We start from the raw sequence: 12181 nt of genomic DNA on the forward strand, positions 1-12181 counted from the left end.
AGCTATAGACATTGCATGATTCAATCACCAGACATTCCCCAAGAGCCAATTACACATGATGTGCTGAATGCACATAAATAAAAAACTGCAGACATTTGTCGCTGATAAACTGTCAACCTACATGCACCAAATCCAAAGAAAAAGTTATCAAAATATTTCTTCCATATATGCAGTGCAGTAGCATTAAAAAAAAAAAACATACCTCAGCTATCTGAACTGATTGTGACCTTTCATCCATAGATGCTGGCAGGTCTATTGATGTCATTAACCTCTTGAAGCAAGAGATGTGGACTATGCCACTATCACTGGCTAAAGGAAGAGAATATTTCACAGCTAGGTTTGAAAGAAACCTGGATTCTAACATGTTCTGTAATGGATGGTATGGCAGTAATTCAGACCATGGGAAACCCAAGGATGTAGTGACCTTTGAAGACTAAGCAGACTCAGAGGAGAAGATGGTGAAATGCAAACAGGGGACACAGAAAGAGCTGAACTCCTCAATGCCTTCTTTGCCTCAGTCTTCTCCGATAAAGAAAACAATGCCCGACCTGAAGAATTTGGAGCAAATGATTCAGCAAAGGAAACACAGCCCAGAATAACTAAGGAGATAGTACAAGAATACTTGGCTAGTTTAGATGTATTCAAGTCTCCAGGGCCAGATGAACTGCATCCAAGAGTATTAAAAGAACTGGCAGATGTGATCTCAGAACCACTGGCATTCCTCTTTGAGAATTCCTGGAGAACAGGCGAAGTCCCGGCAGACTGGAGGAGGGCAAATGTTGTCCCTATTTTCAAAAAGGGGAAAAGAGAGGACCCAAATAATTACCGCCCAGTCAGTCTGACATCAATACCAGGAAAGATTCTGGAGCAGATCATTAAGCAAACAGTCTGTGAGCACCTAGAAAGGAATGCTGTGATCACCAATAGTCAGCATGGATTTCTGAAAAATAAGTCATGTCAGACTAACCTGATCTCGTTTTTTGACAGAATTACAAGCCTGGTAGATGAAGGGAACGCAGTGGATGTAGCCTACCTTGATTTCAGCAAGGCATTTGACAAGGTGCCTCATGATATTCTTGTAAAGAAGCTGGTAAAATGTGGTCTTGACTATGCCACCACTCAGTGGATTTGTAACTGGCTGACTGACCGAACCCAAAGGGTGCTCATTAATGGTTCCTCTTCATCCTGGAGAAGAGTGACTAGTGGGGTGCCACAGGGTTCTGTCTTGGGCCCAGTCTTATTCAACATATTTATCAACGACTTGGCTGATCGACTCAAGGGCATCCTGATCAAATTTGCAGATGACACCAAATTGGGAGGGGTGGCTAACACCCCAGAGGACAGGATCACACTTCAAAACGACCTTGACAGATTAGAGAACTGGGCCAAAACAAACAAGATGAATTTTAACAGGGAGAAATGTAAAGTATTGCACTTGGGCAAAAAAAATGAGAGGCACAAATACAAGATGGGGGACACCTGGCTTGAGAGCAGTACATGTGAAAAGGATCTAGGAGTCTTGGTTGACCACAAACTTGACATGAGCCAACAGTGTGACGCGGCAGCTAAAAAAGCCAATGCAATTCTGGGCTGCATCAATAGGAGTATAGCATCTAGATCAAGGGAAGTAATAGTGCCACTGTATTCTGCTCTGGTCAGACCTCACCTGGAGTACTGTGTCCAGTTCTGGGCACCACAGTTCAAGAAGGACACTGACAAACTGGAACGTGTCCAGAGGAGGGCAACCAAAATGGTCAAAGGCCTGGAAACGATGCCTTATGAGGAACGGCTAAGAGAGTTGGGCATGTTTAGTCTGGAGAAGAGGAGGTTAAGGGGTGATATGATAGCCATGTTCAAATATATAAAAGGATGTCACATAGAGGAGGGAGAAAGGTTGTTTTCTGCTGCTCCAGAGAAGTGGACACGGAGCAATGGATCCAAACTACAAGAAAGAAGATTCCACCTAAACATTAGGAAGAACTTCCTGACAGTAAGAGCTGTTCGACAGTGGAATTTGCTGCCAAGGAGTGTGGTGGAGTCTCCTTCTTTGGAGGTCTTTAAGCAGAGGCTTGACAACCATATGTCAGGAGTGCTCTGATGGTGTTTCCTGCTTGGCAGGGGGTTGGACTCGATGGCCCTTGTGGTCTCTTCCAATTCTATGATTCTATGATTCTATGTTTAAAGTGAGTATCTTTTCCAGTTTCAATGAATGTTGCACCACAACAGATGTTGTATTTGCCTGCTTCAAGAAACCATCTATTAAGGATGTTACCATGCCAAACTTGGAAAAGGAAGGAAAACAAAGAGTTTTAGCAGCAGTTTTTCAGAACCAATTTGCTCTTGTGAAGTTGATGTTGTGCAGTGAAGGATCAAATATCTGATATGCAACAGTTTCTCAAGTTTCCAAATTGGACCAGAAACCCCAAAACACAGGGGCCCCATGCTTTACAGATATCACACATTTCAAAAATCCCAAGACTTACACTAACTTTGAAGCTTTGCATTGAGCCATCCAAAAAGCGGACACTGCAAATGATCTCAGATCGGGTCCGTTCCTTTGGTAGTTCTGATGCTCGAATGTTATTTATTCTCCCACCTAGTGCTCGTAACCGAGAGTTCATAACTGTTGCTGAACAACCTGCAAAGAAAGATGCCAAAGTATATATTTACATGTAACAGACATATGTTTTTGGTTATATACAAGCTTCCCTTTAAACTGCTTTGAAGTTTCACAGTATATAAATATACAGTATATAAATTCTGTGCGTGTAAGTAAGTAAATAAAACTCTTCCTCTAAATTCACCACACATGCCACATCAAGATGTACAATAGTGGGACAATAGTGTTGCAGTTAAAGAAACTAAAAAAGAACGTCATAATATTGTTGGAGTTCCCAAACTGCTTAGGAAAACAAGAACACACACAGTGTAAGATGATTTTTTATGTACAGTGGTACCTCGGGTTAAGAACTTAATTCGTTCTGGAGGTCCGTTCTTAACCTCAAACTGTTCTTAACCTGAGGTACCACTTTAGCTAATGGGGACTCCCGCTGCCGCCGTCGCGTGATTTCTGTTCTCATCCTGAAGCAAAGTTCTTAACCCGAGGTACTATTTCTGGGTTAGCAGAGTTTGTAACCTGAAGCGTCTGTAACCCAAGGTACCACTGTACTGATTTGATCATTTAGATGGCTATTACATTTTTATAACTTAATTTAAGTTACCAGAATACTGTTTTGTTTTTGTAAAATTTTTGTAAATCATTTGTAAAGTCAAAATACAAGAGCCCTTAATAAATACAACAATTATTGTTCACTAACTTAGCACGCTAACAGTCATTATAACTATAGGGACGGTGTTCCCGGGGCCATAGGTTTTTTTTCTTAACAGCAAATAACAATCATCCACTTATAAGTAGAAACAAAAGGGTTCACTTTCGCTGCATGACCAGGAAAGGAACCAAACATGCTCCTTTCCCACTAACACTCCCCATATAGCCAGCCCTTGCAATTCTGACCTGGAAATAATAATATTTTTTCAGATATCAATAGAGAATATTAATAGGTCCTGATCATTTGCAGATGGTGATTTGTATAAAAAGTCAGGTTTATCAACACAACTGAGGTGTATTATTTTAGATTCTATATTGTCATTACGTAATGCAAACTTTGTTTGAGGGCTGCCATTTTTCTGAGTGCATTAGAGCCAGCAGCATGACTGCTGATAACACTATGGCTAAGATGGGGACTTGTGTAGTGGAAGACTCTGTAGAGTGGTCCCCCAGCACCATCCAACTCTCCAGTTGTTGTGAACCAACTCTTGTTCTCTGATCACCCCTCCAGGAATCATTTCCTCTTCCACTTCACGTGCATGTGGCAGCATTTCACTCCTATCAAAGTGGAGGGTGAGAGTACGTAGTTCTAACATACCTGGAATTAGGCAAATGTATGTCCATTTGCCCCACCCAAATTTAAAAAAGAATAAAAAATGGAAGGGAACCCAAAATAGAAAAAGGAAAAAAACAGGGCGCATATTCAGAGGGCACAAAATAGGACAAAAACGGGAAATGGGGAGGGAGAACAAATGGAGTGGCTGGCAACCTGAACAGAACTGCCACATTTTGCTATAAGGCCATGCTTGTAACCCTTACTCACATTTTTAAATCACATTGCACTTTCATACAATGACTGCCAATTCACTCATTTCCTTAACTGAAGCCTTGAGGAATTCTATTGCTTCCTTGAGAGAGTGTTGTCACTTGAATAGCAAAGCCATAGTATAAATAAATAAAATAATAAGACAGGTTCATATACTAGGACTGCAACATCTCTATTGCCAAGGTGGAGCTTGTGTATAACTTCCACTATTTTTCATTAAAGCAATGATGCACCTCAGTACAGTCACTGTTACATGCAGTTTGCCTAATAGAACAAGAAGATGGTCCAGGTTCCTGCAACACATTTTATGCTGCTTCCCTGAGATGTACAGACTTAACTAAGTATATATATTTTCTCCCAGGCACCGCTACAGCCTGATTAATGCTCTCTACCTATAGTTAAACTTTAAACAATGTTGACCATGCTGTGTTGACTATGCTGTTTATAGTTCATGTGTGAGTGGTGCTTTACACTCTGGTGTAAAGAAGGGCTTTATTTATTCATGAATTATATGCATGCAATGTAGGGATTTTTCAAACTTGTGAAACACTCTCTGCAGTACTATTTTCTTGATTGTAACTTCTACAGTTTCCACAGTTCTTGCAAAAGTCTCTGCTATGAGCCACATCTTAATATTAGCGCCCATTTTAGAAGAGGTAAAGGTAAAGAAGCCATGGACGGTTAAGTCCAGTCAAAGGCGACTTCATCTTGCTTCAGGCCAAGGAAGCAGACATTGGTCCAGAGACAGCTTTCTGGGTCATGTGAGCAGGATGACTAAACCGCTTTGGCACAGGGGAACATCATGACAGACACCACAGCGCACAGAAACGCCATTTATTTTCCCACCGTAGTGATACCTATTTATCAACTTGCACTGGTATGCTTTTGAAGTGCTAGGTTGGCAGAAGCTGGGAAAGAGCCACGGGAGCTCACCCTGTCACAGAGATTCGAACTGCCAACCTTCTGATCAGCAAGCCCAAGAGGCTCAGTGGTTTAGATCACAGTGCCACCCGTGTCTCTTTACCATTTATCTTTACCATTTTAGTACTTTCTGCTTTCAAGGAGACGCTGACTCTTAACAATAGAGCTCCATCTTGGAATTCTGAGTGCTTTAGACTTTGAGATGGCATCTTGCCACATGAAATCTCATATTTATAGCATGGTTTTTGTGCAGATCACACTTCTGCCTGTCTGTCCAAATCAGTGTTCCATTACCACCAAATAAAAGGGTTCACAGTACAGAACTTAAAACATGGGGAAGTGAGGGACAGATTGTTTCCTTCTGAACTGTTATCTAAAGAACTGGGAACAAAAATCTGTTATCCCCAATAATATTGTTCTAGTATCTTTAGAGAATACTAAAGGAAATAATTTTAAGAACAAATGGAGAAGGAAGAAAAGACATTCAATTCCAAAGTCTTTTGGACATCCCCCCCTCCCCAGAACTAGTTAAAGAGTGTAACTATCAGATTCTACTCACTTGATTCACGTGTCACAGTAAGGCAAACTATGACTTACCAGGATTGCATAAATGTAAAGGCTCCCAAAGAGGAGAGTGCAGCTGCTGTGTCCCTCCCCAGTCTTTATTCCTGTACTGTGCTGTACTAAGCCAAGGTTTGGCTTAGAATATCAGCCAAAGCTAGGCTTGTGGTTAAAGCTTTCTCCTCAAAGATCACAAGCTGTAGCCAACCTTCATTGCAACCAATTTTGAATCCACTTTCCTCCATAGCCAATTTAAACACCCAAAAGTTCTTAAAGCTGCATTTCTGTCTCTCTCACACCCAATGGAAAGAGACTAAGAAATGCTTTAAGTGGAACATTTTGAATCAGTCTTAAGGATCAACCTATTAAAAGCAGGTGCTAAAGATACATACTACGTGAAAAGTTACATTAATAAATCTGTGTCCAAAACCTCATGACCACAACAAATGCCCTACTATTATAATCCACCAATGAGTTCACTTCTTTGTTACAGGGGCTCCAGGCCAAGCTCACTTATGCACCTCTCTTTACATAGATGGTGGTGGCTTGGATATATAAGCATCCATAGTCAGAAAACTGAACATGTTATACTTAAATGTTCCATTCTGAATTAATTACCTTATAGCATGTTTTCACTATCATTCATTTTTATTTGCTTCAAAATAAAGTCTATGTGAAGCTTTTAACCTGGACACTAATGGGAATGATTAGAGACAGTCAAAAGCAATCAACTCTCAGTATTTTATTGTTTTTCTTATTGCAATGTGTGTGTGTTTTTACTGGCAACTAAAATATTTACTTCTCCATAATTAATTTTTGCATGCTGAAGTGATTCCTGAAGAATGTGGGCTCCGTGCCAAGTTGACAAGCTGTGTAAATTAATCTCACACAATGGCAAGGCACATGGATTATTCCTCATGGTCCAAGCGTTATGTTTCAAGAGGCAACTCTGCTGCACTGAACATTTAGTAGAACTACTTGCTCATGGGAGGAGGGGGAATGGAAGGTAAATTAGGAACAATATAATTTTCTGCACCTTCCATTATAGAGAGCAAAACTACCGATACTCATTTTACAGCTACCGCTATTAACTTTGATTTCTTTAATCTCACTGAACTGGTAAACACTGATATCTTCTTCAAGAAGGATAGGTACTTCAGTGTGAAAATGCTACCTAGGATAGTGTCAGGAAACTGCCGTCAGTGCCGGAGGGAGAGAGCAAAATCCAGAGGGATTCCCGAGAGCGTCCCGGGAGTGGGAGAGGCAGCCAATCTTCTGGGGAAGACAATCAGTGTAGCACCAGTGGAGAAGGGGGGCAGATGGGGGAAGCGGCGAGGCGGCGCCATGACTCCTTGCCGGGGACCAGCGGGGAGAGTAGAGGTCCTCTGCTGCCTACGCCCTCCTTGCGCAGAAGGCTTTCGCGCAGAGAGAGTAGGAGGAGACTAGGCGTCAAAGAGCTTCTTTGATGGAAGAAGTTTAAGAAACGCCCACTGACGGATTCTGCCAGCGATTGAGACAGCCACAGGTGAGTGGCTGTCCGGACAGGAAAGGTTCACTCAGGCAACCCAGCCAGGTGTTTGCACCGGCTTACGCACAAGCAACCCCTAGAACCATTACAGCAATCCGTCAGTCCCTGACGTTGCTCGTGCGCAGCACAGGAGAGGCAGCACGATGAGCCAAACAGGGCCGACCGGAGAGACACAGCAAGAAGCCATGGTGCGAGGTTCAGGTCGAGAGGAACCGAGACCTGGAGACGCATGTCACTACCCTGTCTGCGCGGCTGGAGGAGAGACAGGCTCAGGATGCACAGGTCAGAGCCACCCCGATAGGGAGGAAGGTCCCGGGGCTGGTACACAGGTTTGGTGGAAAGCCCCAAGACTACAATGCCTTCCGAACGGAAATTCAGTACGCTTTGGAATTGCAGAAAAACGACTTTGCGGATGACGGGGAGAGGGTGGCTTACATTATTGGACATCTGCAGGATGGGGCGCGCGAATGGATCAGGCCCTTGATGGCAACGGGGAATGACGCTTTGAAAGATCTTAAGAAATTCTACCTCGCAATGGACGCGATGTTCTCCAGCGAGATTGAGCAAAGCGTGACACGGAGGGAGCTGATGGGGTGCAAGCAAGGGAGCCTTCCCAGGCGGCGGAGCCGATGGAAATTGATGGAGCGTGCGCGCGAAGTTTCAAACGCTGGGGAAGGGCGGAAAAAGGAGTGGAAAACTACCAAGAAGTGTTTCCTCTGTCAGCGACCGGGACACTTTGCAAAGGTCTGCCGTCAACGAAAAGCCTGGCAAGGCATGATGGGGGCTGCAGGCCATGACGATAAGGGGGAGGAAGAGCTGGTGCAGGGAAACGACAACGCCTGGCTGCCAACCAGCAGGAGCAGCAGCCAGGCCAGCAACCAATAGAAGTGCCCCAGCCTGACCCTCCCAAGGCAGCTATAACCATAGAGGTGGTGCTAGAACTCCCAAATGGGCACCCCATAAAAGTGGAGGGGCTGCTAGATTCTGGCAGCTCATGTAATTTCTTCAGCAGAGACTTCGCTCTGGAGCACCAGCTCCACCTGTTGCCACTAGATTTTCCCTTGCAGGTGACCACCATCGATGGCAGGGAACTCCTGGGAGGGGAAATGACACACCAGACACCGCCAATGTGAATGAGTGTCTCCAGGCACACAGAAACCATTGCCTTTCACATGGCCACGCTGGCAGGACCCCCGATAATACTGGGAATGAGCTGGCTGGCAATACATGACCCAGTGGTGTCATGGCATCAGCGGTCGATCACCTTTGGGTCAGCTTACTGCTCAGAACACTGTCTGGGAGGGAAGGAACCAAGATGGACTGTGGCCAGGGTGGCTGGGGTGGCCCTGGAGCAAAAGAGGGAGGTGCCAACACAATATGCTGATTTGAAGGAGGTCTTCAGCGAGAGGGAGGCAGACTGCCCCCCCACAGGCCATTTGACTGCCAAATCAACCTGCTTCCAGGGGCTCAGTTACCGGTGGGTAAGCTGTATGCCATGTCCGACCGGGAGATGCAGAAGTTGCGGCAGTTTATTGACAAGAACCTGAAGAGAGGTTTCATAAGGGAATCAAAGGCGGTGGGGGGCAGTCCAGTGTTCTTTGTGGACAAAAAAGAGACTAATCAGCCCAGATTAGTCGTGGATTACCGGGCCCTAAACCTGGTGTCAGAACCCGTGACTTTCCCAATGCCCAGGATTGATGATATTTTGACACGTGTGAGGCAGGGGAAGATTTTTACCAAGCTGGACCTCAGGGGAGCATACAATCTGATTAGGATAAGGGAGGGGGACGAATGGAAAACGACCATGTTCACCCCCCTGGGGGCTTTTGAGTACTTAGTCATGCCATTTGGATTACAATCGGGGTCCGCCTGCTTTCAAGCCTTCATGCACCATGTGTTGGGGCCCCTGCTGTACAAGAATTGCGTAGCCTTTTTGGATGACGTCTTAATCTATTCGGACAATGAAAAGCAACACGTCAGAGACGTCAGGGAGGTGCTACAGAGATTGAAGAAGCATCAGTTGTGGGTCAAGCTGGAAAAATGCCAATTCCACGCCAGGGAGGTCGAGTTCCTGGGGTACAGGTTGTCAGACAAAGGACTAGCCATGGATCCGGGCAAAGTGAAGGCAGTGCTGGAATGGAAAGCCCCCAAAAACAGAAAGGATGTGCAGAGGTTCCTAGGCTTCAGCAACTTCTACAGGAAGTTCATAAAGAACTTCGCTCACTTGACAGCGCCCATAACGGATTGTCTTAGTAGCAAAAAGTTCGCGTGGACAGAGGATGCGCAGCAATCCTTTGAAAAACTGAAGAAGGCGTTCGCCTCGGAAGAGCAGCTCCTGCACGTGGATCCGGAGAAGCCCATGAGACTGGAGATGGACGCGTCCGACCGCGCGATTGGAGCGGTCCTTTTGCAGCCTGGGGCCAAGCAGAACTGGATGCCGTGTGCCTTTTTCTTTAGGAAGCTGAGCAAGGCGGAGCAAAACTACACGGTGTATGACCGAGAACTGCTTGCGATCTATGCGGCATTTCGGCAATGGAGACATCTATTGACAGGGGCGCGGCACAAGATCCAGGTCCAAACTGACCACAAGAACTTGGAATACTGGTGGACCGCGCGAGTGCTCAACCAGAGACAGATCAGATGGTCTCAGGAGTTTGCCAAGTTTTTCTTCGAGATCCGATACGTGCCGGGAGAGGAAAACGTAAGGGCAGATGCTCTCTCCCGGAAACCGGAGTACATGGAAGGAGAGGGGCCACCAGAGACCAGGCACGTGTTCCCCGAGGACCGGTGTGTGGGGGGGAGCATTGGTTGGGAAACGAGAACTGGCAGGGCTCACCAGAGACGATGAGTTTGCTCAGACAAAAATCAGGGAACTCAGGGACGGAAAGGAAGTCAATGGAGGGTTTGAGGAAAAGGAAGGACTACTGTACTATAAGGGGGCACTGTATGTACCAGGGGAGACTTTGAGGGGGAAGGTACTTAGACAACTCCATGGCAACCCAACAGCTGGGCACTTTGGACAGCACAAGACCATGCTACTTGTCACCAGGCAGTTCTGGTGGCCAAAGGTGAGGGAAGACGTACGAGAATATGTATGAGGGTGCGACCGATGCCAGAGGGCAAAGGGGGAAAGGGCCGCCCCCGCGGGGCTACTGGAACCCTTACCGACACCGGAAAGGCCCTGGGAGGTGGTGTCCATTGATTTCATGACAGATCTGCCCAAGTCAAGGGGAAAGACAGCGGTCATGATAGTGGTCGATCTACTGACTAAAATGTGCCATTTCGTAGCTTGCTCACATGCAGCAACGGCAGAGGAGACAGCCAGGCTGTTTGTGGATGACATTTTTAGACTGCATGGGCCTCCATTGAGGGTAATCTCAGATCGCGGGAAACAATTTACTTCCCGGTTCTGGCGGAGACTCATGAGCTTGCTACAGGTCGAGGTGAGCTTCTCGACGGCGAGGCATCCAGAAACCAACGGACAAGCCGAAAGAGCGAACGGTATACTCCAGCAGTACCTACGCTGCTATGTCAGCGAGAGACAGAACGATTGGGTAGAGAAATTAGCTTTGGCTGAATTTGCGTACAATAACGCTGAACACGTGTCCACGGGAATGAGCCCTTTCATGGCCAATTACGGGTGTCACCCCAGGGCCTTCCCGGGGCGGGGGGAGGAAGGATGGAGTGTACCTGCGGCTGAGCAATGGGTGGAAGAAATGGAGGCCTTACACCAGCAACTCAGGCTGAACTTGGAGCGGGCCAAGGAAGTTTACAAGAGGCAGGCGGACAGGCACCGTCGGGAGGGGGAGGCCATACGGGTGGGAGACCGGGTGTGGTTGTCATCCCAAGGGTTACCCCTAAAGGGAGGGTGCAAGAAGTTGCAGCCTAGGTGGCTGGGGCCTTTTGAGGTAATACAGCAGGTTAACCCAGTGGCATTTAAACTCAAGTTGCCTGACAGCATGAAGATACATCTGGTGTTCCATAGGTCCCTACTTTCACCTTACAGGGAGGGGCGGGAATTCCCGGGACGGGAGGGAGGGATTACCACCCACCCGGGGGTAGAGGAGAGGGAACACTGTAACGAAGCCACGGAAATACTCGATTCAAGGTGGCGAGGTCGGCAGGTAGAGTACTTGGTAGCCTGGGAGGGGGAACCTAGGTCTGAAAACACTTGGGTCCCTGCTGAATCAATCACTGACGGGTATCTGGTGGAAGAATTCCACGGTTTGTTCCCGGAGAAGCCCAAACCATTAGCTAGATTCTGGGAGGAAGAATTTGGACCCACAGACGACGAAGGGGACTTTGTGGGTTTTCCTGCCTCTGAAGAGGAGGGAGGGGAGGTGTCCGAGAGAGAAGGATCAGACTGGGAGGTTCAACCAGCGGGAAGAAGTCCGAGCGGATGGGAGGCTGGTTTTGAATCCTCAGAAGATGATGACAGTTCCTTCAGGGGATTCCCCGCATCGTCGACCGAGGAGAGAGAGGAGGTTGTACCGGAAAATCGCGCCAGGGTTGGGGGGGGGGGGTCCTGAGGAGGAGGTGGATGTCAGGGAACTGCTATCAGTGCCAGAGGGAGAGAGCAAAATCCAGAGGGATTCCGGAGAGCGTCCCGGGAGTGGGAGAGGCAGCCCATCTTCTGGGGAAGAGAATCAACGTAGCACCAGTGGAGAAGGGGGGCAGATGGGGGAAGCAGCGAGGCGGTGCCATGACTCCTTGCCGGGGACCAGCGGGGAGAGGCCTACACCCTCCTTGCGTAGAAGGCTTTCGTGCAGAGAGAGTAGGAGGAGACTAGGTGTCAAAGAGCTTCTTTGCTGGAAGAAGTTTAAGAAACGCCCACTGACGGATTCTGCCAGTGATTGAGACAGCCACGGGTGAGTGGCTGTCCGGACAGGAAAGGTTCACTCAGGCAACCCAGCCGGGTTTTTGCACTGGCTTACGCACGAGCAACCCCTAGAACCATTACAGATAGCAACGGGAAATTTTTTTGTTTGGTTCACATCTAAATAAAAATCTAGGTAAT

General features: G+C 46.9%; 1 protein-coding gene across 6 annotated transcripts in view; it reads right to left on the reverse strand.

The window, feature by feature from the left end:
* Positions 1–12181, reverse strand: part of PTPN3 (protein tyrosine phosphatase non-receptor type 3) — a 111455-nt gene that overhangs the window by 60671 nt on the left and 38603 nt on the right. For 5 of the 6 annotated variants that reach the window (XM_080976595.1, XM_080976594.1, XM_080976599.1 and 2 more), the window contains exon 2: positions 2484–2638. In XM_080976595.1, the coding sequence (XP_080832721.1) occupies positions 2484–2638 (155 nt within the window). The remainder of the gene's footprint in view (positions 1–2483; positions 2639–12181) is intronic. The other variant, XM_080976596.1, reaches the window with a different exon arrangement.

The sequence above is a fragment of the Podarcis pityusensis genome (genome assembly GCF_964106645.2).
Source record: "Podarcis pityusensis genome assembly, chromosome: 13".
Lineage (NCBI taxonomy): Eukaryota > Metazoa > Chordata > Lepidosauria > Squamata > Lacertidae > Podarcis > Podarcis pityusensis.